Source organism: Zootoca vivipara, chromosome 2 (assembly GCF_963506605.1).
Source record: "Zootoca vivipara chromosome 2, rZooViv1.1, whole genome shotgun sequence".
In the NCBI taxonomy this organism is placed as follows: Eukaryota; Metazoa; Chordata; class Lepidosauria; order Squamata; family Lacertidae; genus Zootoca; species Zootoca vivipara.
Window position 1 is genome coordinate 88,645,532 of NC_083277.1, and position 27,847 is coordinate 88,673,378.

The 27,847-nt window shown below is 44.2% G+C and overlaps 1 protein-coding gene across 3 annotated transcripts; it reads right to left on the bottom strand.

Moving 5' to 3' along the window:
- Nucleotides 1–994: 994 nt before the first annotated feature.
- NARF (nuclear prelamin A recognition factor) lies at nt 995–22,731 on the bottom strand. Of its 3 annotated transcripts, none has more exons than XM_035104601.2 (12): nt 22,499–22,731; nt 20,274–20,447; nt 18,244–18,324; nt 17,315–17,458; nt 13,985–14,117; nt 13,066–13,200; nt 9,407–9,525; nt 7,547–7,676; nt 7,058–7,130; nt 6,445–6,582; nt 5,742–5,899; nt 995–4,172 (listed from the first exon to the last, which is right to left on the bottom strand). In XM_035104601.2, the coding sequence occupies exons 2-12, from the start codon at nt 20,298–20,300 to the stop codon at nt 3,931–3,933; spliced, it is 1,380 nt and encodes a 459-aa protein (XP_034960492.1). In that variant the 5' UTR covers nt 20,301–20,447; nt 22,499–22,731; the 3' UTR covers nt 995–3,930. The 3 variants fall into 3 exon arrangements, with proteins under 3 accessions (XP_034960492.1, XP_034960491.1, XP_034960493.1); XM_035104600.2 differs by having other exon boundaries at nt 22,482–22,731; XM_035104602.2 differs by lacking the exon at nt 22,499–22,731 and adding an exon at nt 21,448–22,036.
- Between the last annotated feature and the right edge of the window lie 5,116 nt (nt 22,732–27,847).

Consider the following 27,847-nt stretch of genomic DNA (forward strand, 5'->3'; position numbering starts at 1 on the left):
GAGCCTTCTGCAGTACATTGCAATCACGTAATCAAGTACCTGGTAGTACTATAATGACCACAAAGGGAGCTACTTTCAAGTAAGTGGCTTGGGTCCTACATGGGCACACCTCCAGATGAGAGTGTGCTTCCCATGCCTCTAACCTAGATGGAGCCTAAGGTTATTCAGGGCTTCAGTCCTTGACAGTCTTCCCCCCGCCCATCTTTTTCATGAGTGCTGATGCCACAAGACACATGGGTCTGTGCAGAATTTGGAGTGTGCCATTGCAAATTTGTTACGTTCTGCAGCTTCATTATTAATATACCCCAAAATGAGGTGTGTATGTGTGTGTGTAATGGAAAAGCTCTTTTTCAGCTCCATGAGACTGTAGATAAGTGAAACTAGTGGCATGGTCCTTCTACATTTAGGTCACCCCCACAGTGTGTGGAGAGAAGGCCAACTAAAGCTTCTACTATCTGCAGAGGGGCTGTCAAATTAGAGCTTCAAGCCTGAAGTTCCTGAAGGATCCTTCTCATTGTTTGGTCTCCAGACAGGGCCATGTTCTGTTTTACCAGCAGAAAGGCCACACCAAATGGTTTAAATGGTGAGAAGTGACAAAGTGTGTTTTTTAAAAAACTTATCCAATTGTGTTCCACTGTAAGAGTAGGAGAGTGCATTTTTGTAAATTATAATCTTTTACCACCTTGTTCCTGTGACTATTGATCAGCATGGGGACCACTGCCAGAGTGCAGAGTTTTAACCAGTTGCAACAGGTTGCTTGGGAACATAGGTGGAACATTCCTCTAACCACTACATACACACTTGGAAGCTTCCATTTTGGCACAGAAAATTCGCTTCTTTCCTAAAGGGGAGGCAACACAGGGCTTGTAAAAGTAAATTCAAAACCTATACCAAGTAGCACAATATTTCTCAAGGTTTATCACTTATACACATTGCTCACAAACAACTTAAAACCTATATACAAAACTGCCGGGAAAAGATTTTTTTTTAAAAAAAAAAAAGATAAAGGATTTTAACACAAGATATCCTCCATGTGTATCTACAAATAAAAACTATACAGTGGACTTGTAAGGCTCAACACTTGCGCTCAACACATTTTGAGGGCATCCTAATGAATGGAGCAAAATTAAAATAAATTACATTGTCAGCATAACTTGAAGACACTGAAGGCTGTGCTTATGCCTCACTACAGGAATCTGGACATCCACAGGGAAGCTTCTCTTGCTTCTGTTCAGCATGGCAGACCACAACTGGGTATGTAGACAATATCCCAGGAAAGACCACTATCTATCCCCCTCCAGTATACCCTTGTGATGAAACTGGAAGCTAGTTGAGCATCCTGCATGCCCACCCTGATATCACAATAGGCAGAAATTGTGTGTGTGTGTGTGTAGAGCAGGGAACCCCAAACTAAGCCCCAGGGGCCGGATGCGGTCCAATCGCCTTCTAAATCCGGCCCGTGGATGGTCCGGGAATCAGCATGTTTTTACATGAGTAGAATGTATCCTTTTATTTAAAATGCACCTCTGGGTTGTTTGTGGGGTCTGCCTGGTGTTTTTACGTGAGTAGAATGTGTCCTTTTATTTAAAATGCTTCTCTGGGTTATCTGTGGGGCATAGGAATTCATTCATTTCTCCCCCAAAAAATATAGTCCGGCCCCCAACAAGGTCTGAAGGACAGTGGACCGGCCCCCTGCTGAAAAAGTTTGCTGACCTCTGGTGTAGATACTGAAGGGAACAAACTGCAATAAGGCATCTGATGCCCTGAGAATGTGCCATGTAGACGCATCTTTTCTATTTTAATGCAGTAGCATTCCCGGGATCCCTCAGCCATTCTGAGCGTCTTTCTTAGCACAGAGGTAGGTTTCAAGAAGTGTTTAACTTCTGCACCAGTTTTAAGCTTCATTTTATTCTTTTTATACAGACGCAACTATAAGATGATTGAGACATATACAATCTTATTTTATGTACGTATTCAAATCCATGCACACGGAACACAGACTACACTTCTTCTATGCTGCAAAAGGAGATGCGACCCAAATGTCCAAATCATAGGACTGCCCCATGTCAAATATTGAGTCCATTTATTGTGACAACATTATCTCACACCTCTCTACTAGTCAGCTTCTCCCAGGCTCAAGGATTTCATTGCCTTTCCTGGGAGGCAGGCTGAGAATTCAGACACTTTGAGAGGAGTGAAGCACCAATGTCCTCTAATCAGAGGTTTATATTTTTACCATGCACAGATCAGAGCCTTAAGGTCTCATCTTGCTTGTGTGGGTTTTTTGCATGATGGTCATTAAAGATTTGCATTTCTCAGTAAAGATTACAACAAAGCATACCCGTATTTTTGTGTGTTAGGATTGGAAAACTAAACAAAGGAGGAGCTATGGAAGAAGCCAAAGCTATAGCAAAAACCTTTAAAGAGACAGGTGGGGGTATGATCAGTGTCGAGATATTTGATAAAATAAAAGAAATAATGGAAGTACAGACAAAGACCTCATCTTTTGTTTTGTTTTTGAACATTGCAACCAAGTAGGATAATATTGCAGGAAGAGAGGAAATTGTATCCCAGAGCAGGATAAGGATACTGTTTAGAACTACAGTTTTGTGGCATGATCCATCAAGTACTGCTGGTGTACAGCCTCCATATATTTCAGTGATCATGCATTGGTCTCCCCCATTTATTCAGACAAAGGCTGTACATTGGCAGTCCTTGGTAGCTCTGTAGTTACTTACAGCACAGTTCTGTGCACGTCTACTAGGAAGTAAGTCACACTGAGTTCAATGAGAATCCCGAATAAGGGCAGCCTTAGTCACTCATCAAGAAATCTCATGGGTGTAATCCGATTAGTCTTGACAGATATCAGGGTCTAACCGAAGCAGAATCTGCTGTTAAGATTAGGGCCTACCTAGCAAACCCCAGTAAAGTCTAAAACCCAACGAGTGGGTTTAATACCAGTGTAAGAAGTTGCTGAAACATCCTTGCCTTAGGTGTCACATAGGACTTTGCTATTAGGCAGGCTTGAGTGCCAAAAAGTGTATTAACTTCCTGGACTGGACTTGGCTGCCTTTGTGTCTGAAAAACCTAATCTCTAGTTCCACTGGATTAGACTTGCTCACCTCTGCAACTTTGGCCCAGTGATCCTATATGAACCTGCTGCCTTACCTTTCAGCCACCCATGTGCCTTGCTCTTTCTAGATGACCGGGATCCCCATTTTATCTCCAGAGCAGACCAGAAATATCCACAGAATCAAGGCAATTAAACGAGAGAACAGGAAGCAGTTTCTACTTTTTCAAAGGAATCACACAAGATGACATTAAAGCTGATAAAAAGGAAATTAATTGCTGGTAGGGGGCAAAGTTTCTTTCTTTGTACCACCCAATCTGACTAGCATCAAAGTAGTAAATGTGAATAGCGGTGATGCTGTAAGAAATGGCATCACTGGTTAGTTTGTTTTGTCATATTTTGGTAGCATATGATGTTTGGTAATGATAAAAAGCCTTAGATGAACTGTAAACCTAACACAGCACCTTTCTGAGAGCAGTAAAATCCATGGCACTGGATTCCTGGCATAAAGATTTGCGTACTAAGAGTCAGGATCAAAGCACATTGCAACATTCCCTGATTCTGGTAAATTTATTCTATACTGATGTACCTCTGTTGGGAGTTTAGAGACTCGCTGTGCCTCTTAAATGTCCTCAGATAAACACACAGACAGTATCAGGCTTCGATTAAATAAAGACGTTCCTAATATACACAGACTCAAGCAACAATTGAACTCTACACAATTCCAGTGGAGAACAAAGGCAGTTCCAGTTCTTTGTAATGTTCACATATTTAAGCAGTACCTCCGTCTCCAGTTGCATAGAATAGTTGCTGGCGCTCTATGTACAACAAACCTACTGTGAGTCTCGTCTTTTGACTGGTCACCATTTGATATCCAAATTGTTGGCAGCTGGCTTTTCTGTGCTGTATTTTGTATGTAATGATTCCTGGACCTTCATGGAGTCCATCCCATCCAGCCATTCCTGGTAGAGCTTCTGCACCTGCCTATTGGTTTCAGGAAGTCGGACAGGAACTGCAGCGTAGACATCTTCCATCTGCCTGAGCAGGGCTTTGTCTGGTTTTCCATCTTCAGTCTGAGCCTGACCCTTTCCATTTAAGCACCCTAATAATGGAAGGCCAAAGCCGGGAGAGAGGATTGGTTTGTTTAGGTAGAGAAACACATAGGCCAGGATCAGACAACAGCCTTCTCTGGTCTGGCATGGTGGGGAGAAAGAGGGTGCCTTTCTTGGCCAAGCATTAGGTGTACCTGGACTTCTGACATGCCTGGATGTCCACATGAGGGTGTCATGTTCAAAGGGGGTTTGCTCACAAGATCCAATGCGCAGTCTCAGATTGTGCTGCCTAGCCCAAATAAAATTCAGGAATCGATCATACGATCCGAGCCCATGTATATTGGACTTTATGCACATAGGCCTTCATTTGAACATGACACCCTTGGGTGGGTGTCTAATGATGTTGCAGGCAAGGCAGATGTAGTAGGTGGATGCGGAAGGAAGGCAGGGTCTCACTTCCCATCATGTCTACAGACCAGCAACAGACATTGTTCATTCCAGCCTTTTATACCTTTAGCACACTTTTTGGAGAAACTAGGCTTTACTAATTTTGTAATGGCAATGGTGAGGTTCCCCTAAAGCAGTTTCCCTCTTCTCTTTTCCACCTCTTCCCATTTACCGTATTTACTTGAATCTAATGCGCACCTCAGTTTTCAGAACCTTGAAACCAAAAAAGTATTTGCTGGCGAATGTAAATGTGCCATTGAATCTAATGTGCACCTTAATTTTCGCAATGTAATTTGGCCAAAAAAGGTGAGCATTAGATTCAAGTAAATACGGTATTTATTATAAATTTATTTATTTATTCAATACATTTCTGTACCACTCTTCACAATAAATAACCGTCAGGACTGTTCACACACTTAAACTTATTATTATAATGATAAAATCCTACAAAGCACAATGTAAGAAGTCCAGTATTAAAATCATGCCAAACCAGCCACAGCAAGTCATCTCCCATTATAAATGGGGAGCACCGATCAACCACCTTTCTACATTTTCCAACACCAAAACCCAGTGGAAATTTAGCATTGGAGTATATCAGACCCTGTTCTTTTATTGCTTTGCCATAAATGAGGCCACCACACAATGCTGTTTCCACTGAGTGACACTGCGCACAGCAGCCCAAACGCTGAGTAAAATAGAATTCCAGGTATTTTTTAAAAAATGAACATGTAGCAAAGGAATTATACGTGAATAGCAAAATCTGGTCCTCAGTTAAGACTGCTCTATAGCCAAACCAGGGCTACTGAGAAATGCCCAAAAATATTTAGAGGGGAGGAAACCCTAAGGGTGCAAAAAAAAAAAAAGCTGCAAAGCATTCAATCAGGACTGAGCATGCTCAGTGACTATAGAATATTAAGAATTGGAGAGGGGGACATTGGAGTATCTTGAGAAAGGGTTCAGCTGGCTGGCTGGACAGGAACACTCCACCATACTCAACACTTTGTTACAGGTCCCAACTGAAGATACAATGCAGCATTTTGACTTTGAGCAGGGTCTTTGAAAAACCTGCAAGCCATCCAAAACCATCAAAGGACAGAAGCTAGAACCTTAACCTGTCTCTTGTACACCTGCCGGGATGGGGGTGGCGGTAATCTCTTAAGATTTGTTGTTACCTCCAGGACACGCCAAAACTTCTATGAAGTGGTAGGAGCACTTTCCCTTTTTCAACTTCAGGACCATATTCTGAATGTTTCGAAAGCCATACGCAGCTGCAAAGCGTAGCACCGTCTCGCCATCCTTTTCCAATGTGACCTCCTGGAAGTCTTTGTTTCTGAAAAGGCACACAGAGAAGATGTTCAATGCTACTGTCTACAGCATCAGTTTGGGGGACAATTCTGGGCTGGGTCTTCTACACAGAGAGGGGGGTTGCCGCAGGTACGTGGATGAAAAGGTTAGACTTCGCCTAGCTGTGTCTGGCCCTGATGGTCAGGAATACCTTTTATCTGGGGGGAAAGGCCCCCTTTTTCCAGCCTGGAGCATAGCCACGATTGGACTGCAGTGCCCTTGATAACAGGGTTGCCCACTGATGGCTGACCCCATTGATGGTTCAACAGTATATTTAAATGTTAAGTACTATATGTGCATGTATATATCTATATATCATCAGCATTTAAAACGCCTGGGTTAAATAGGAAGGTCTTCACTGACATGTGATACACCCTTAGTGGTCCACGCACCAGGACAGGCCATCATTTTCTGCCGTGTGTAAAAGTGGTAAAAAAAACTACCTTTGCTGCAATGCAATGTGAAGCGGCCAAATGTACCAATTTTCTGAATCAGCTTTTCTGATAAACTTTATTCAGATGTGCAACTTACTTTAACACTTTGTATACGACATCCTTCACTTCAGTATCGAAGAGCTCCTTGGCAGCATATTTAAATATGTGCTCCAGGTAACCATCAGACTTCCTTCCATCGTGACAGATTAACTCGGCCTCCTTTACCCCATCAAACCTCATGAAATAAGGGAGGAAAGCAAGAAGGTGAAGAGCAGGCTCACCTCGAAGAAATGGAGATCCCACAACAGAGCTGAATGGGTGTATATCTGTGCTCTAGTGGATATCAGACAATAACTAAAACCATGTAAGTATATTAGTAAACCACAGAGAGGGAATAGAATTGCTGCAGCACTGTAGGTGGGAAGCCCAAATGACAGGGGATGGTTGGCAGTGGGAGACAGAGTCACCCAAATCAACGTGACCAGGGCCACAAAAAAACCTGGAGCTGGCTCTGCGGATACACAGCCTTTTTACAATAACAGGCTGAAGAAAACCACTTTGCCATTTGTCTTTCTTCCAAGATCACAAAATTATAGCCTGTCAAAAGATGTGATAAGTGGTCATGATTTTATATATGCACATATATATATATTTAACCTAATGTAAAGATGTTTTCAGCAAAACAAAAGCATCTCACAAATGCTACTTACAGGGTATCAAAGGCCACCTCAGCTATTTCTCTCAAAGATACTTTGCTCTGCTCCATTATCTGGAAGACTTCACCTGTAGGGGGGAAAGTAAGTTGATGCTGAAGCCCACAGAGATGCAACCAGGAGTGTGGGGGAGAATCAGTTTTCTAGAGGCAGTACCGGTAAATGTGACACTCCAGACATTCTAGATCTGCTCTGATATATTAGCTGAGGACATAAGAAGAACTCAACTGGATCTGACCAAAAGCCCATCTAGTCCAGCGTCTTGTTTTCGACAAAGACCTACCACATTTTTTCCACAACAGGGGTATTCCTCCCCATACTTCCCCTGGTCCCTCTCAGCTCCCCCCCCCCCCAAAACACCCTGCTCCAGCTATGGAGGTGGCCCTGTTGCTATGTTTGGTTTTAATTTCATTGTCTGTGTGAAAAAAGAGAAGGGAAAAAACGAATAAAATAGTAACAGGAGCATGTTGGATGGAAGATGCCTACCTGACGTCAAAACACAATCAACATCTTGAGAATTGTACAGAGGGGTGTGGAAATCTTCTCGCAAGGCTTCTAGCTTTTTGTCGTAGCAAGGTGCCACAATTATGTGGAAAATTTTATCAGGGGACAGATTCTGATGGATGAAGAAAACAAACATATTGAAAGAAAAGCAAAAAGCATTTGGGGACACACTAGATTAAAAACTCCTTTCCAGGATGCTTTTCACACAGCTTGGAGATATTAGATTGGAACATTGTGTGCCTTCCCAGAGTACTGTTTCCTCATACAGCTGCATACCACAACTGTCTTTTCTCTCAACCAGCATATCTGTTGTGGAGAAATCACATGTTCCCATTAATAAAACAATTTATCAGTGGGAAAATGCACTAACTTATCTGAGACTCTTGTCATAGAAGAAGACGAAGAAGAAGAGTTTGGATTTGATATCCCGCTTTATCACTACCCGAAGGAGTCTCAAAGCGGCTAACATTCTCCTTTCCCTTCCTCCCCCACAACAAACACTCTGTGAGGTGAGTGGGGCTGAGAGACTTCAAAGAAGTGTGACTAGCCCAAGGTCACCCAGCAGCTGCATGTGGAGGAGCGGAGACGTGAACCCGGTTCACCAGATTACGAGTCTACTGCTCTTAACCACTACACCACACTGGCTCTGCCATAGCCATGTTTCAACTGGCTAAGGGGGTATTCAAAGTGATGGTGCTGACCTTTAATGCCCTAAATGGCCTCGGCCCAGTATACCTCCACCCCATTGTTCTGCCCGGACATTGAGGTCCAGTGCCAAGGGCCTTCTGGCAGTTCCCTCATTATGAGAAGCGAAGTCACAGGGAACCAGGCAGAGGGCCTTCTCAATAGTGGTGCCCACCCTGTGGAATGCTCTCCCATCAGATGTCAGGAAAAAACAACTATCTGAAGGCAGCCCTATTTAGAGAAGTTTTGAATGATTGGGTGTTTTAATGTATTTTAAATCTTTTGTTGGAAGCCACCCAAAGTGGCTGGGGAAACCCAGGCAGATGGGTGGGGTATAAATAATATATTATTATTATTATTATTATTATTATTATTATTATTATTATTCACAGGCACCTGTAGCAGGGCTGTGTGAATATACAGTCGTATGTCACAAGTTGATTGCTGACTTCTTAGTACAAAATTTGGACCACCGTGGTATAGATATTTGGTTTTTGTATCTGTGGCCTCAATGATATAACTGATGAGGATTATTAACACACTCTCCTTTTCCTTATTTTGTAGGTTAACCAAAGGTTATTCTAGATTTTTCTTTATAGTGCAACGTTGCCTTTAAAAAAAGCAGAATCAAGCAAATATCCCATGCATTTCACAGATTAGCACTTCAGAGCACAACTTCCTCAAACTGGATTTTTTAAATAAAAAGCCTGCTTTTGATAGCGGAAGTGAAACTGACAAAACTCTGTATCAAAGCACCTCTAGAAAAGTCAGCTTTTGCCTAAGGTTAGTCATAGGACACTTATAACCCAGTTTTATCTCAGCTCCTTTGCTTTTCCAGTTAGTTTGCAGGCTAAATCCAAGGTGCTGGTTTTGACCTTGAAGGCCGCACATGGTCTGGGATGCCTGAGGGAACACCTTCTCCTATAAGGTTCTCACCTGCTCAACAACAGAGGTCTAGTTCAGAGAACATAGTGTAGGTGCCACAACCAGAGGTGCCAGGAGGCCCCCCCAAGATTGAGGGGGCCTGGAATACGTTGCACAGTTTGGAGGAGGCAAAGCACTCTGGAGGAGCCAGCTGCTGAAGCTGTGACACCCGTCGCATAACACATGCAATGCCACACCTATCAGTCCAGAGAATACCAGGAATAGTTAAGTTACCTGCTGCCTGGCAAAATAACCTTTGACAAGGGAGCCCATAATCTGCTGTGGTGACTTTGCAGTACAAATGTGTGGCGTCACTAGACTGGAGAGGACTCTCTCGGCATACTGGATCCAGCCTAGAATTAAGGGAGCAGAACCAAAAGAAGGAAAGGTTGAGAATCATAGCAGAAACTTCATCATTCAAAGCAGGATAAAGAATGAAAAATGGAGGAATTAGCTCCCTTATTGACTAAACATTCAGTCAGTGCTCTAGAACATTCCTCACTTGACTCACTTTATTATGCTTACCTGATAATGAGGCTCGTGGAATGTAATCTTTTTGCTTTCCATAACTGTTTTATCTCCAGCGTCATTACATAGCCTTGTTCACTTTTAAGAAGGACTTCAAATCTCAACTCTCCACCCACCCCATGATAGAACCTCAGTATATAAAAACATGTACAAATGTCAGCGTTTGAAGTACAGTGTTAAGTGCATCCGGTTTGCACAATTTGAACCTTGGGGACAAAAAACAAAAGTGCAAAGGCAGAAGTGCTTTCCTACATAAGCAAGATGTCCCTGGATCTCAGCCTTTGCTCATATTTTGTGAGGGCTATTGTGGGGGGAAATGAAGTATGCATCCTACCCCCCAAATCAATTGTGGATGCTTATTGAGGTACTTTGTTCTGGAGGTCCGTTCTTAAGCTGAAACCGTTCTTATCCTGAGGCGCGCTTTTGCTAATGGGGCCTCCGGCGCGCGATTTCCGTTCGCATCCTAGGGCAAAGTTTGCAACCAGGAGCAGCTACTTCTGGGTTAGTGGAGCTTGTAACCTGAAGCGTTTGTAACCAGAGGTACCACTGTACATTACTGGGGTGAAGTGTGGACTGTACCAGCTATTCTTGGAGTACATCCCAAGCAAAAGAGCTGCTTTGTTTTGCTCTACCATTGGACAAAGTGAGCCAAAAGCAGATACTGGGGGACAGCGGCAGCAGTCCTCTGGTTCCTCCTCTTAAGCGCCCCAGCCATTGTCCCTGTACCCAACCTGCTTCTGGAGGATGTGTAAACTACATGGTCTTTCCTGGCCCCCAATGGTCCTTTGTCCTCAATGGCCACAGAGTGACAGGATTAGGGCTGTGTTGAATTTTATCTGCAAACACTTTGGAGTGAAAAATTTGTTTACAAGAGGAGTAGCAAGTCCCCCAGAAATGCGATCTGTCACATTCCCCCCCCCCATGCCTGTTTATAGATTTGATCCACTGCTCCTTTGGTACCAATTCTTAGGGCCTCTTCTTCCTTCACTGCAAGATCCCACATAATCAGGGACCACATAGTGAACATGATGCAACATAGCCAATCAGATCTTTCCTGTGTTTCCTGCTTGGCAGGGGGTTGGACTGGATGGCCCTTGTGGTCTCTTCCACCTCTATGATTCTATGATCTGTGTTGCTCTCCATCTGAATAGTGGGTAGAAAGCATTTGTCCCTATTACACAAGAGCCAGGCTAACATTCTCCTATCTTGTCTCTCTGCAGTCTGGTGCTACCATTGCCGCAGGACACCATGATGGAACAGGTTTGGTTGTCTCATTAATGGCGACATCTCCTATTCCCAGAACACAGCAAAGTAGGGTCAGGCAGATGATGGGGCTCCAGTGCCCCAGAAGGACCCACCATGATAACTGCCCAGGGTCTACTTTAAAAAACAAATAAACAATTTTGTACCATTAAAAAGTGGCGCTCAAGCGCCGAGTGGTTGCAGCCACCTTCCAACCATCTCCAGAATGGCTTAACTTCTGGGCCACTCATGGCAAGGCTAAAACGGCAGCTGGAACCTGTTCACTGCTGGATTGTTGAACATTAACATGTTATGAAAGGGAGAATCTATCCACCAATGGAGCCATCCCTCTCATGTGACAGCACTGGCTGGATCTGATGGGAGCTGAAATCCAGAACATCAGGTCGGAGGTGGCTGTTGTGAAAGCTACGATTAACAGCCAGCAGCAGCTTATCTGAGCACCACACTCTGCTTTCCTTATCCCTCATCCTAGTCCTTTTTGGCTGCAGCCTGCCATATCTACAGGCAAATGAATTCCTTGACCTCTGACATGTCCGGATATATAGCTGTGTGTTACGATGCACAGAAACCCCTGAACAAGGGTGAGATGAATTCAGACAATCGTTTGTTATGATCTAACAAACCTTGGTGGAGTTTAATGAGCAAAGCTAAGCGTTCCTGTTTATAGCATGAGTCATTTCATAGGTTGGTTGACCTCCAAGTATCTATTTTTTTCAGGAAGAAAAACAGACAGAGTTCAGTCAATTAACTCCAGCCTCGCAGTCTGCCTTAGTCATTGTTCAGATATGCAAATAGACTTGGAGCATGAGCCACGGGGGCCCCAGGAGGCTTTTATCTGCTCCCCACACAAACGCCTAGGCCCTTTCTGCACAGTCATTGATTAAAGGGCTGAACTTGAAAAAATCCAGTTGCAGGGAAGCTGGAGTACAGAGGATTTGCTAGAACCAGAGCCCTCTTGCTTTTGCCCACAGCCCCACACTGCTGCTCTAGGCACAGTCACACGCAGACAAACTGGGAGTGAAAGAGGAGAAGGGAGATTCAACATGGAGGCCACAATCCATTCATTCAAAGCACTGTTATAACAGTCATGGCTTTGCCCAAAGATTCCTGGGAACTGCAGTTTCTTAAGGGTGCTGGGAAATACAGCTCTGTAGAGGTCTCTGAACAACTATCAGCATCCTCAACAAAGTACAGTTTCCAGGATTCTTTGGGGGAAGCCATGACTGCTGGAATGGCATAGAAGCATTCTGCATGGTGATGCTGAGATATATATTGCACCATAAGCAAAGTGGAGCAGCAGCACAAGACTTTCCATCAGTCACGAGTTTGGGGCTGCACATCACCTGGCTGCAGAAGTGAAACTAACCCCATGCTTCGTAATGGAAAGGCAGGGGATTTTCCTGGCCACAGTATAATCCAGGGACCCAGAACACAGAAGGCATTGATTCAAAAAACCAGAAACAAAGCTTCAAGACCTCAGTGTCTTCAGCATGCCTAAATGAGCCAAGCAACATCCATCTGAACTGTGACCCCTTGAAAAAGAGCTCAGCCCTACCCTATAGCCCCATGTTGATTACTGGAGGTGGGCACAAGTTAACATGGAGATTCAGCCAGTGGGCTCTGCCATAGTGGAGACCCCAGGAGCGTTCTGCATGGCAGGATGCTACCAATGGCTGGCTGAGCACCTGGCTGGAGGACAGGTTGGAGTATCAGACTAGGATCTGGGAGAGCAGGGTTCAAAACCCCACTCATCCATGAAACTCACTGGGTGACCTTGGGCCAGTCACTTACACTCAGCCTAACCTACCTCGCAAGTTTGTTGTGAAGATGAAATGGGAATGTGAACTAGGCTGGGATTCAAATGTCAATGAAAGTAATAGTGGTGGTGTTTTTCAGGCCAGCAGCAGCAAGCAAAAAGGCCTCAAATGAGTTATTCTGGAGGTGGAGCAGCTGCATAGTGAAAAAGAAGGAAGAACTCTCACCCTGTCCAACAAACAAGCCCCTCTTCTGCTCTGGCCAGTTCAACCTGACAGGGTTAGGGACAGATGGTGGATTCACTGCTCTGTAACACTTAACAATGTGGCTAAGACTGCCTTTCTCACCTGGGCAAGCTGAAGCAAACATGGGTATGGCATGCTCTTCTTGGTTCTGATGGCGGTACCGTTGCACAAACTCCTTCTGGCTCTCCAGAATACTAAAATCAGCAGCTATTGTAGTGTCAAAGACATAATGCACTCCTAGAGGAAAACGGGTAAGAAAGGCAAACAATAAAACATCACCAGGTTAATTTTCAGAACATGTTACTATTTTTAAAAAAACCAGTAATTTTGAAATAGATATGTTGTTTCCTTGCATAAATTCTATACGTTCTCCAGCCTTTTTATCATATTTAAAATTAAAGAGTTATAGCTCTTTCCCATTATTTGTGGTCTGAGAAACTTTTCAACCAGAGATGCAAGGCACTGAACCTTGGTAGATGGTAGATGTTTTGCATTGCACACAGAAAGTCCCAGATTTAGTCCTTGGCATCGCCAGGCATGACTGGCAATGTCTCCTGTCTGGAACCCTTTAGAACTGCAGCCAAATACTGAATTAGATGGACCAATGGTCTGTCCCAATATAAGGCGGCTTCCTGTGTTCTTGAATATAAATCCCTGCACTAGTTGATGATCTGCACAGGGATCTTGTGAGGATTTTAAATTCCACACTAGAGATAGCTTCCTTCCACATCCCTCACTCAGTTGCAGCATAGCAGACTTTTACATCCCCTGTTTATAAGCAATACCCACAAAAAACTTGCTATGTTCTGTTCTCACCCTTTCCTCACTCTCCTAAGTGCCCTGTTGTATCGCAATGGGTCACACACCCATCCATAAATCCCTTGCTCAATTGTTTCATAATCCTATATTTTACCAAGCTGACACATGCTGTAAAAGTTTGCCAGGGAAGCAAAACGCAAAAATAAATGAAAAACGCTGCATTCGGCTTTTGTTTGTTTTTTCCTCACCATAACAAACTTACCAAGACTTTTGAGGAAACCACAAAGCCTCTGGGCTGCTTCGGTAACAGTGAGGCTGAATTTTGCAGCAAAATAAGGCAAGGACTGAGGACATATAGACACTGCCAACACTTTGTGTTTTGAGGTATCACATTTCTGGAAAACAATACACAACAAAACATACAGGTGCATTACAGCAGCAGTTCAGAATATAGTTTTTGCATCAGATGACTTCCTCGCATTGTATTAGTTGCTCTCTGACACAGGCTAATCCAGCTTTCCAATAAAGCTTTCAAGGAAGTGGGCAACTTTCCATCTCACGTCTCCCTCTCCCTCTCCTGTCCTCACCCTGCTTTGTGGGAAATAGAGTAATGTGCCAAAGAAGCACTGCACTGCTTTCGCCCACCTCCAATATTAAGGAAAGGGAAGAAAAGAGGAAGAACACCATAACTGGCAATTACTAAAATACAGTGGTACCTCGACTTCCGAATGCCTCGACTTACAAAGTCGGCAAACCCGGAAGTATTTTCACTGCGCGTGCGTTCTGCGCCTGCGCAAAGTGCAAAATCGCTTCGACATCCGAAGGTTTTGACTTACAAAGAGCGCTGCGGAACGGATCGCCTTCGTAAGACGAGGTACCACTGTATAGCAAATTGTTTCTTCACACAGGGAAACAGAGCAAATGTTACCATAGCAACTGGTGTCCTTTCTATCTCTCTCCCAACCTGCTGGTGGTAGCAGTGAGTGGCCTTTTTCATTTCCCATAATGCCCCTAATAGAATGTTGCTTTGGGGCACTGTGTGAGAGTCAAATGGCGGATCCCCACTGTGGGCTGATATTTTGATTTCCCATGGTGCCCCTGGAGCACTGCTATATTGGAGACACTGTAGGTAAATTCAAATGGCCAGTTACCACCAGGTAAGCCTCACCGTTGCATATCCTCCAACATTTCTCCGATGAAAATAGGGACGTCCCATTCCATAATGATAATTTTACTATTTATACTCTGCACATTTTATCGGGTTGCCCCAGCAGCTTCAAACATACAGTATATAAAAACATTTATATAAACAACATCATCATGCAGATGCTGAGAAAACCTTGCAGGTGTAAGCAGCACTAATCCCATAATAAACACCTGTCTGGAAGCACCCTCTGTCTTCTGACCTTAAGAGAGCTAAAGGCAAACAGCTAGACAGAGCTGTGAGTTTTGTGATTGGAAAGTTGCATTGTACTTCCTCCAACCACAACTCGTTAGGAAATGAAATCACACTAAAATAAAGAGGACTATTGCTGCAGCCAGAGAACAGAAGTCACAAGTGCTGTCTCAGGAATCTATTAAAAAATTGCTGCCCTCTTACATAGAATAGAGCTTTTAATAAGGGGAAGGATATAATCTGTCATATCTTAACTGAAGAAGAAAATCTCTTGAAGTTTGCAGTCTGCTCAAAATATATAGGGCATTTAATTGTTCATTATTATTATCATTTTTAAAATGATGGCACTTTTTAGGTACATTTAATTGAGAGGCGCAGTCAATACTCCACCTGTATGACACCTGCGCCTGCAAAATGTGTTGGTTGTGTCTGCATAGTTCATATATTTTCAAGTACTGTATACACATTTGTTATTTTTAGGTATAGACTTAGAGTATCTGAAGCGTACACCTACAAAGCCTAAGGTATGAATCAATCCCTGCCACAGACTTTCATTTAAGGACAAGAAACAATAGGAGATTGTGGAGAGAAAAGGAGAAAAGGAAGATCAAGCAGAGAAGAAGGAGAATAGGCCTTTTTAAAAATGATAACCAAGGGAGAGCTGTCTGGATGTCAGAAAAGAACAAGAACCAAAGTTAAAAGAGCAGTCAAAGCAAAAATGCAAGGAGTGGAGGTGGTGTTGGTGGTGAATATCGGGCAATATCTAATACACTTGTTCCGTAATCAATTAGCGCAAGTATTTCTACTTTCCCTGCATGCACCCTCACCAAATCTGCTCCAAAGGGTTGAGGGAACATCTAGAACAGATGTAGGGGATGTAGTGGGGTGGGGGTGGGGGTAGGGACAGGGCAAGGAGAGGGAAGACAAGTTCCACTATGCAGCCCAAAGTCCTTGCACTGACACAAGAAGGGCACTTGGTTTCAAAAGAAGGTTAGTGCCAGAAGAATGAAGAGGATGAGAAGGTGCAGAGAAAGAAAGAGAAGAGGTAAGGCAGAGCCAGGACATTTTTTTCAGCTAGAACTCACAGGAACTCAGTTCTGGCACCTCTCAGGTGGGTGCTATTGCCATTCTAAGAGAATGAGGAAGGTGTTCATGGTGAGTTCTGGCGCCATTTTTTCTAGGAAAAAAAGCTCTGGGCGGAGCAATTAATATAAGTATCTGGATATGAAGCTTTCTGCAATCGGATGCCAGAAGAGAGAGGGAATCAGCATCAAGACCTGAAGAAAGGAGAAGGAAGTGAACAATAAAAACCAGAAAGGCACCCGAATTTATGATGGAAGCCAAAGATTTTAGATGAGAGATGGTTGAGACCAATAATCCCAATAATGTCCCAATAATCCAGATGAGAAAAGAGAATTAACAAGAACTGTAGTAGTCAGATAAAAAGGTGGGTGTTGGGATGGTTAAAAAATGGATGCCAATGAGACTGAGCAACAAGCTGGATCTGTGGTAGGAAAAAGGAGAGAAGAATGAAAAATGCCACCCAGACCGTGTGCCTGGGGAAAGGAAGGGATTATACGATTTCTGAGGCTTAAAAAGGAAGTCGGTGATCTAGTTGGGAGCAACACTTTTTTTTAAAGGACTAAAACAGGAGAAGACAGGCAGGAGATGTTTTGTAAATAGGTAAAAGGAGAGGCTGTTAAGTAGAGAAGACATGAGAAGAGCTTTAAAATTGGGAATAAAGAACACAGAGGATTAAAATGTCTGGAAATAAAGGAACTAGGCAGAAGACGTGGAGCGAGAGAACTTGGGAATAGGAAGGGGGGAATCATGGGAACAAGCGGTTGACCACAGAGCTTAGGGCTTGCTGATCAGAAGGTCGGCGGTTCGAATCCCCGCGACGGGGTGAGCTCCCGTTGTTCAGTCCCAGCTTCTGCCCACCTAGCAGTTTGAAAGCACGTTGAAGTGCAAGTAGATAAATAGGTACCACTCCGGCGGGAAGATAAACGGCATTTCTGTGCACTGCTCTGGTTCGCCAGAAGCAGCTTAGTCATGCTGGCCACATGACCCGGAAGCTGTACGCCGGCTCCCTCGGTCAGTAAAGCGAGATGAGCGCCACAACCCCAGAGTTGTCTGCGACTGGACCTAACGGTCAGGGGCCCCTTTACCTTTACCTGCAAGCACCATTCCTTTTACCTTATTGAGGTTCAGTACATGGAAGAGCTCTTTCTGATTCTGCTGGAACACTCGGACTGCTTCATCGGATGTTATGCAGTTGTCACAAGCTAAGCAATCGCTAAGGAATATTTTAGCGTTAGCCAACTTATGGAATTCACTTTTCTGAAAAGGAAAAACAGCAGCAAGTCAAAGACAGAGCTAGCTGAATTATTCTCAAAATCCCTGGGGTTCAGCTGGCCCTCAAGAATACAGCAGAAGTGAGGCACCTCTGGAATTAAGGATAGTTTATAACCCTGTGGTGATAAGAATAGCAGCTCTTTTATGTAACAGATTGTTTTGTACATAGAGAAATGTTTCAATGATTTGTTTTTTTTAATGGCAAGGACTGTTGTCAATGAAACTCTCCAAATTAATTTAGTGTGAGGAGCTGAGGAAATGACATCTTAAATGATTTAGGTGAGCCTTTGCCATCTGGTGCCATCCAGATGTTTTGGACTACAACTCCCATCAACCCGAACTAGCATCAGTGTTATTCAGGGAACTCAAAATGTGGAACCTTAATTGTAAATCCTCTAAACATTTTGGAATATGCATTTGCCTTATTGATCATCTCATCATTGGGATGTTAACAGTTGCCACATTTCAACTATGTAAAGCACACTCTAATAAACACGCAATCTAACAAAAACAAAAAAAACAACGCACAATGTTTACCAGAAACCAGCAGTGTGCAAGGAAAGAGGGGGCACCCACAATGGCTCCAAGACAACAAAACTCATCATGGCTAAGTTTAAGAGGATTGGGAACAACATGATATTGGATGTAACCCTATCCTCACACACCTGAGAGTGAGGCCCATTGAACCGAAGGATGCTCACTTCTGAATAGACATGTACTGTACACATAGATTACGGTATATTGTTAGAAATTAAACCAAAGAGTGTTACCTCTTCATTTTCATCATTTGAGTTGAGAACATCAGCTGGTGTATTTTGCCGGTCTTCATTCCTCTGTTTATTACTACATTCCTGAAACAAATCATAGACTTTAGTTGGGAATGAACAAACAAAATCACTGATTAAAGCAGCTGCCCAGAACAAGAATGGATGGGACATTTCTCCACCTACCCTCATTTTGTGGGAGCTATATTTTCCCAGTACAGCGAGCGGAACCTCAGTTTTTGAGCATCTCAGAAGCCAAACGTTTTGGTTTTCAAACTCCAAAGACCCGGAAATAATTGCTTCCATTTTCAAACACGCCTTGGAGGTGAAATGGCTTCCATGGCATGTTTTTTCAATTTTCACCATTGAAACTGACATTCTCCCTTTGCGCCTCAGTTGTCAAACATTTCAAAAGTTGAACAGTCTTTCGGAACAGATTACGTTCAACAACCAAGGTTCCACTGTATAACAGACCAAATGGCAGGCAGAAGGTGACATGTCTGATTATTTTGTTATGGTTATTTAGGGTGCTTTACATAAGTAAAAGAAAGAAAGAAAGAAAGAAAGAAAGAAAGAAAGAAAGAAAGAAAGAAAGAAAGAAAGAGAAAGAAAGAAAGAAAGAAAGAAAGAAAGAAAGAAAGAAAGAAAGAAAGAAAGAACGGCCTGTGCCCCTAATCTCAACATAGAGGGTGTCAAGTGGATGGGGGCGGGGAGGGAAGGGAGAAAAGACAGAGGAAAAGAGATCCATCTAGTTAGAAGTCTAGGTGCAAGTCAAAGTGGAAATGAGTGAAAACGGTGAAGCAGAAAACTCAGACATCCATGGTTGACAGTCCTGAATAATAATAGTAACAAATTCTGTGTTGAAAAAGAAAATACTCTTGGCGTACATTAAAGCTTGAAAAATTATTATTATGACAATCTTCTCCAGACCATAATAAATGCAAATCTTCAATGTGCCTTTTTGTTTGTTTTGCTGCAACAAACCAATATAGTTACCCCCTCTGCAAAGTATAAGTTACTATTCCTGGGTGATAAAAACACTCTAAACACTTAAGACATAGCTTTCCAAAAAGAGGTATTTGTCCTCCTTAGGTGGCTTGACAAGCTGGGGAAGCTTCTGCCTGCACAGTACATATTTTCAAAGTTAAGCCATACATACACAGAAGTACTGTTTGTGAGCAAGTTTGGTCCTCAAGAGGCCCCGGGGCAAAATGCAAAGCCACAAAATGCAAAGCCAGCACATAAGTGTATATCTAGGAATCTGAGCACTCAGCCCTGTCAAAGCTAACTGATAATAAAGTAACTAAGAAGGCAATTTGGAAAGAATCAGCAAAATGGCTACAAAAGAAGTAACGAAATAGCCTAAAAGACTGTTCAAAACTTGTTATAATACAGCATGGCTGGCTGCTAAGATAGTGCAGGGCTGATACTGGAAGTGCATTTTCTCCTGCAGATAAGAGGGTGATTGCTTAAAATTCTGAAATGGACAGACTAACTGATGTATTTCATTGAAATTGTGAGGCAAGCAACTTGATTGAAAAATGGACTCTATTTCTTACTAGAACATGTCAACTGTAACAATATATACCTGTTTCTGTATTTTCAATAGTACTGATACTTTAAAAAATAATAATACTGTGACTTTCCCAACTCCCTTTGTATGTAGAAGGACTGCCTTAATTTAGAAGGGAATCTTAATCTATTTGAGTGTTGGGACAGGTGACGTGATAGTACTCATCATCGCAGCCTAGTAATGAGGTTCTGCTTTTTAGATAAAGCGAAAGGTGAGGAATCCAAAACAAAACCCTTACATCCAAGTAGTCTGTGTAACTTGCTGGAATCCTTGGAATGCACACTTGGAAATATGTCTCGCTAGGTTCTGTGGGGCTTTCCCCAAGTTAAGGGTACACAGGGTTGCAACTGCGAAGTCCAGCACTAGGCATGTTTACTCAGGAATAAGTCACACACAGTTCAATAGCACCTACTTCTCCACACATGTGCAACCTTAGAATTATATAAGGAAATGGCCGACTCACCTTTTTGGTGCAATTTTCACACTTCATTTGTAGGTCTCTTTGTGTCAATTTTCTTTGGTGTGTGGTTTATACGCTGCTAAGCCGAGCCTCACGCCAAATGTTGCTGGATCGCTTTCTTATATTTGCATCCAAGAGATGTAGAAGTGGAAGCAGATACCTCTGCTTTTCACCTGCCTGAAACAGGAAAATGCACGAGAAGAAGAGAGGTGGCGGTTACCTTTTACTTTACAGTGCCTTCCAGCCCTCATATAAACAATCCTTCGTTTTGAACAAGGCTTCCTGGAACCAATGAGAAACCAAGAAAGAGGGACGGCTTGACTGCTCAGCTGACAGCCCTACTACCTCTTTCGCTTTTGGGGGAGTTTTTGATCCTTCAGTACTGCAGAACTGACTAAAGGGCACTAAGTGCCGCCAGTCAACTTATCTGACATGGAAAAGGCGATCACAATGCAATATGTTTCGTGTCCTATCAGTGATTAGCTCCAGCGTGGCATGTTTTTATTGTACGATATAGACAACGGCAACAATGTGCTTCTCTTGCCATGAAACCAAGACAAATATTTAATCTGATAGCCGTAATATGTCTCTCTGGAGCTGTGTGTGTGTGTGTGTGTGTGTGTGTGTGTGAGAGAGAGAGAGAGAGAGAGAGAGAGAGAGAGAGAGAAGGGAGATGGTTTTCAGACATCGTGGCAGGAGCACTGCATAGATGAGACATGGGATGGCACAGGTGAGTCAGTAAGATGCACAAGTGTGTGTGTGTGTGTGTGTGCGTGTGCGCACCACCTCAAATATATACAACTTTGCCTTGCTCAGTGACTATAAGGAACTTGGCAAATCCTCTCCCATATGGATAGCACAGTTTCCTTTTGAAATGTAGGATGTGAAAAATGCAGATCAAGAAGCACATCTCTGGGAGTTCTCTAAATGCCCGCCACTCAGTTTGACATGTTTTTACAACAGCTGCTTTCTCTCCCAAGGGCTCAGAGCACCAGGTTAGCAGTTGCCGTTCACTTCTGCCTTTAAAAGCGTTCTCTGTTATGTGCATTTCTAGCTGATGCTACCAATGGCTACAATTCCCAGGTATCCCTTCTGCCACAGAAAATGTCTGATGCCCTTAATTTCTGAAGCTCACGTTCTCCCCCACCCTTACAAAGGGGGAAGATCTAGTACATACAGTTCTGCAGTCTCCATCATTTCGGAATGTTGGTTGGTGGTAAGAGTCATTTATGACAACTTATTGCTTGCCGGCATTTATTTAGCATGTGGGAGGTAACTAAGTGAAGAATGATCCCCCCCCCACTGGAATATAAACGTTCCCCTAGGGCTGCCTGTTTGCTACAACCAATATCATCTCCCGTTCCCTGGCCAAGTCTCTTTTACCTCTGGCCAGAATATTCTGGAGCAGAATAGCCAAGGTTAAGAGATGCCTGGACCAACGGAGCGGTAGATGCAATGGATACCTCTGGGGTAAACCCATCCGTAATGCAAACATAATTTGGTGCACAAGCTCATCATTCATGCGGAAATATGGAGCAGAACGACCTGCCCTGGTTTTCTTAATAAGGAGGGTAATTTATGTCACATGTCCTCGCGGGAACCAGCGGGGTTTGCCCACATGCATGCATAAGACACGTCAGTCTGTCTGCACGACAAAGCAACCCTGCCTTCAGCAGCCCAACCCTAAACACGTCTACCTGCAAGTAAAGAGCCCTTAAACCATGCTTTGCATTCCAGCTTAACTGGCCTCTGCCTCCCATGATCAAACCAGAAGCAGCTCTCCTGCGTTCTGTGGGGTCTCCTTTTCGGTTTAAGCATTTAATAGCTGCCTCCAAACAACAGCCAAGCCTGGTGAACAGTTTATCTCAGGGATTACATAACGAGACTGCCTGCGTGTGTGGCAGTTTGTGGGAGTCCCGGGTTCTGATCCTCCTTAATGGAGACTGGCACAAATTCAGAGCAATCTACTTCTTATCATTACTATCATTATCGTCATCATAGCAAATTCCGCATAAAAACCAGCAATTATAACATCTTAAGCAGACAGCAGACAGACACTGCTTCTGCCCGCTGCAGATGCAGAAGAAGAACCGGAGGGAAAAAACCCTTAAAACATGAGCAGGAGCCACGCTCCGCTGCAACAGCAGGACGACCACCATGCAAAGGAATGAGGGGAGAGGGGAGGGAGGGAGAAAAGCAGAGGCACCGTACCTTGTTGCAAAACTCACTTAAGTCACAAATGGCATCCCTAGGAGAAAGGGAACCTCGCCAAGGCAAAAGGCTGGTGCATGAGGCTAGGACAAGAGAGGAAGCGGGGAAGCGCCCCAGGACACAAGCGCGGGGTCCTGAATGGTTCCTAAGTAAGGTGCAGAGAGCTCTTCTTTTTTCCTCCTGTTTTTGGGATAGTCCTGTTTGTCCTCCTCCCTCCCCCGCCGTTTGCAAGCGTTCATTGTAGACTTGAGAGCTGTCACGTAGTCCCAAGCATTTGGGTGGAAACGCGGGGGGCAGCGCCCCCGCGCGGCAGAAAGGTGCATTTCAATATGTCCTCATGCACCGTGCTATGTTTTTTTTATTTCTCCCTAGCGGGCAACGCCAGGAGGGTGGTCCATCCGAGGATTACGGTATGATGATGCCAACAACAATAACTGGGTCTCAGGCCCGGCTTTGATCTCTCTCTCTCCCTCCCTCCCTCCCTCTCTCCCTCCCCTCCCCCCTCCATTAAATTCCGTTCTGGCATTCTGCTGTCGGCTTCTCCTGTGCTTTTTTTTAAAATCAATCTAATCTATTTTAGACTGCTAGCCGCCAAGGATGCTTCAGGTACAGAATATTCCTATCTGCTGAGCTCAAGAAATTTGCCCAGATGGCTTTGCCCAGGGGTACCAACTTGAATAAAATATTGGGGGGGGGGCAGACATGCCCCACTCTGCATAATCGATCACAAGACGTGACACAGGCATACCATTTGAATGGCAATGCCCATCAACTTTTTTGGGGGGGCTATTTTATTGGGGAGGGCAAAGGGACCTTGCCCCCCTAGGAGTCTGTTCCTATGGCAATGCCAGAGACTTGAAAGCTTTAGTTTCTCAATTTCTTCTGGAGACAATCCAGGTCAGGATGTGATCCAGACTACCCACCCACCCCCAGTGTCCTTACCTTTTAGCCTAACATTTGAGCTTCAACGCTGTTGTGCTCTTTAGAAAGGCTCCTTTCTCTAAAGGTATTATTTCTTATTGGCACCTATCTGATGCAGGTCCAGGTGTTCATTGTGGAAGAAATTACTTGTAAATATGCATGTCCCCCATGCATACATTTTAGATGTTTTTATCACAAGAACACACAAAAGTCCTGCTAGATCAGGCCAAAGGCCCACATAGACCAGTATCCTGTTTTCACAATGGCTGACCAGATGCCTATGGGAAGACTGCATGAAGGATCTGAGCATAATAGCACTCTCCCCACAAGTGCGTTTCCAGCAACTGATATTCTGATGACAGCGGTGATAGAACATAGCCTTCAAAGAATCAAAATACAGTTGAAACATGCAAACAACAGTACTTAGAAGTGGTAAAACAGCAGCCTAAACCAAGTTCTGCTGATCCTCATCTTTACATGTGTAGTTGAAATTTAATGAATTTAATGAATCAGGAAGATTGATGCCATTAGAAAAATCCACCTATGCATCATTTAATTGTCATCCTGCCCTTGCTTAATGCTGTTTCCCAACACAGAACTGGGCAGAGGAACTTCTGTGTTCCTTGGAATTGGGTTCATGAGTACTGTATTTGATAAAATAAAATAAAGTAAAGTAAAGTAAAACAAAACAAAACAAGACAAGACAAGACTGATAGGAAAGCAGATTGAAAATTTGACTTTGGATTTTGTTTGTCAGTAATGATACAACTTTTGTAAACTGTCTGGAGGTATTTTGTTTCATTTTTACAAACAAGCGGTAGATAAATCTTGATAAATAAATAAATAAATAAAATGTAAGTGTGCACATTTGTTCTTCATAGCATTGAGTCAAAACATCGTTTTCGGTAAACCTATTGAGAACTACTGTTTTGAGATTTCATGTTTTAAATTCATAATGTGATCAGTAGGTGTTAATGGGCATTTGCCATCCCACATATACACAGAGATGTTTTGCATTTCTTTACTTGCCTTCCAGGACTTCATTTCCTTTGGTTATATGACCAGTGACCCTGAGATAACCTTTTCATCTAGAGCATGTTGTACTTTATTACATGGGTAATAATTTAATCAGAGGCTCAAGTAAGTTGAAAGTAAGGAAGGTAACTATCTCTTGAGGTATCCTATAAAATATTATACAGTATAGGGATTGAGGAATTTTCTGCAAGAACACAACCATCCAAGGAGTGCAGAGGAGCTGGACAAGGGAGAGTAGCTAAAACATCCTGGATTTCCAAGTGTAAACAAGAGTTGTTGGCTTAGGTAGGATAGCAACCCCAGATCAATAGCTTCTGAACAACCTTGAGCTGCTCTGACATGGAGAGGTTAAGTTGAGGCTGATATAAAACATCAAAAATAGGAATGTTTATTATTTCTGTCTCATCAATAGGGACACTTAGGGAAATTAAAGTGGAATTGCTTGTTCATTGTGCATAATTGTAGAGCTATTAGATGAGCTGGTGAAACCCTGTACAGTACAATGTTATAACAACCCTCTTATGTTCTAATCAGCTGTATGTGAAGAAGCCCTTCTGAGATGCTATATAAAGTTCATTTTTGCATCAAGCTCTCCATTAGAGTAGTTGTGATCGAATTTAAGAAATGCTGGGGGGGGGGAATCACTTTCTCCAAGTTAGATTTGTTGGTGATCTTTCTTTCTTTCTTTCTTTCTTTCTTTCTTTCTTTCTTTCTTTCTTTCTTTCTTTCTTTCCTGATGTCTCCTGGTTCACTTGTTTAAATGGGTTGGGAGTGTTGTTAAATGTAACCTTTGCTCAACAGGCACTTATAGGCAGGTGCACCTTGGACTCACATGTTCTCTGGCTGCCTTATGGCATGCTGCATAACAGTCTGGTTTGTCACATGCCAATGTTTCCATTGTACATATACTTCTTTCTGTAAGGAATGTGTGGCTGTGGCCTGTAGAATGTTGGGCCCAGGCAGCACCAGCCAGCCCTGCCATTCCTAGATTGCATGCAGATTGCGGAAAGGAGCATCCGCTTTAAAGGCAATGAATGTTTACTTTAAAGCAGGGGTGTCAAACTCAAATTCATCGGGGGCCGCATCAGCAGTTTGGTCACCCTCAAAGGGCCGGTTGTGTCTGTAGGACTATGTGTCCACTCTTTATTATCATAAATTATTGTCACTGCATTCAATTATTACTGTTTTTTGCAATAATGTAAGCTCATTCCCGCCCCCACGCGGATCACATTCCTGCGTCATGGCGCGTGTGTGGGAGGGGATGTAAACGAGGGAAATTTGAGCAAAAGGTGGGGATCGACAGCTTCCGGGGGGGGGGGGCTCAACTAAACCTTCAGCAGGAAGGAGAAAGCCACTGCTGGGATTAAAAACCTGCAGATGGAAAGAGGGCTTCCCTCTCCCGCCCTGCGCACACCCAAACCCCGCTAGGCAGGATGCCACACGCTGCAACCCACCCCGTGCTTTGGAGAGGGGCAGCAACATGCGGTGCAGCGCCAACTCCCTGCTTTGCTTTTGCATCCTCCCTCCTCAGCGCCAGAGTCCCTTCCCCTCGCGCTGAGGGAGGGCAGCGGATTTCCCGAGGAGGAAGGCGGCGGCAGCCCCAGCAGACGTGCATCTTCGCCTCAGAGCTGCTCTTCCCCCCACCCGCGCTGTTGTCATCTTCGCCGCCGCCTCTCCCTACCGGGACTGCAGGCAGAGGAGGCTTGAAAACCTCCCCCCCAAAAAAATCCCCTCCCACCTACTCAAACCGCGAGGCGACTCCATCTGGAGCCCTACATCACGAGGGGCTGAGAGGAGGCGGCGGCAGAGCGGGAAGAGCAGGAACCTGTGCCGTTGTCACCGCCTCCCTCCCGGCCGCCCCCCGGGGAGCAGCTCCGCCGGAACTGAGAAGCCAAAGGGCGGCCCGGGGGTGGGGGGCAGAGCAAAAGCCAGGCACCCTCCCGAGTGTCTATGAGGAGAAAATGGGGGAAGAGGGAAGAGAAACCCGGCTCCATCAAAAGAGCGACTGTTGCGCTTCGCCTACTTCCCCCTCAGGCTCACTCCGCATCCCTTTCGCCCGCTCGCTCGCCCACCTCCCGGCACCAACTTTGCCGGCGGCGCCTGTAGGGCTTTCCTACCTCCTCGGCGGGCTTCCTCCTCCTCCTCCTGCATCTCACTTCCCCGTCTGGCCGCTGTGCCACCGCCTCCCTCAGCCTCATTCGAAATTGAAATTCCCTGGCCAAGGCCATCAGCGCGGCTCCAGCGCCCCGGCCTCCGCCTGCAGCCCTGCCCCCGGTTTTGACCCTCGGCCAATCGCAGGCTCCAGAACTACTGTCAGCGGCTATTGTCGGCGGCGGCTATGCGGGCCACATGACGAGGTCTGGCGGGCCGGATTAGGCCCCCGGGCCTTGTGTTTGACACCCGTGCTTTAAAGGAACAATTTTGGTCTCAAGACAGCACTACTTAATTTTGGTCTCAAGACAGCAGACCTTAATGGGTAGGAGGGTGTAAATGGAAAAGCAATGCCAGTCCAAGGAACTTTACTACCTGAAATGGATTTCAGTGCCCTCACTTGCTACAAGGCAACACTTTTAAAACTGTTGCTGCACCATTTAGAAGCCTTCATCTCTTCCCCCATCAAGTGTTATCAGAAGCAGCCCACTTCACCCTCTGCTATGGAGGAAAGATGCTCCTTAAGATAATCTGGACCAAGCTGTTGAAGTTTACTGCCAAGAGTATAACTAATGAGCGGTATGATAAGACCCTGGTTCAAATTTCACCACAGTCATTAACCTTGTTGGGTGCAAGGCACTCTCTGTTCAGCCTTAGCGCATGCTGGGGGAACAGATGATGGGTTAACTGGTTTCCAAATTGTACAGCAACAGTGTTAAATGAGGGAAGGCTATTGGAATACAAGGATGATAATGCTGGCTTATCTCAGGCATGCAAATGAAATTAAAACACTTCCATTGTATTCCTGCAGTAATTAGTACAGCATCCCTGTAAGGGGCTAGACTTGTCTGTTGACCTGTGGCAAGTAAGTATCCGCTTTAGGAGGCCAAGTAAGATCCATGGCAGCCTGAACAACTTTAGTAGCTTGCCTGCCTAGCTATCCCTGTGAATTTGTAATTTGCGGATCATGACACAATTTGCTTTACTGTAGTAAAGTTTTGAAATCTAGCTTAGATCCCCCCTTACTGTTACCTATGTTTGACTCATTATTCTCTCTCTGGAAAGGGCTATAATACTACATGATTACAGAATGGGGTGAACCACTGCGCATTTCTGGTTTCCAGTACTTGATGTTAGAAATCCCCTAAATAAAAGGATAAAAGCATTATGCCTTGGCTGATTTTATAAATTGATGCCTCTTATTCCATGCAATGGTTTGAACTCAAGTGTGCTGCTTGAGTATTTTTCTTCATATTGCC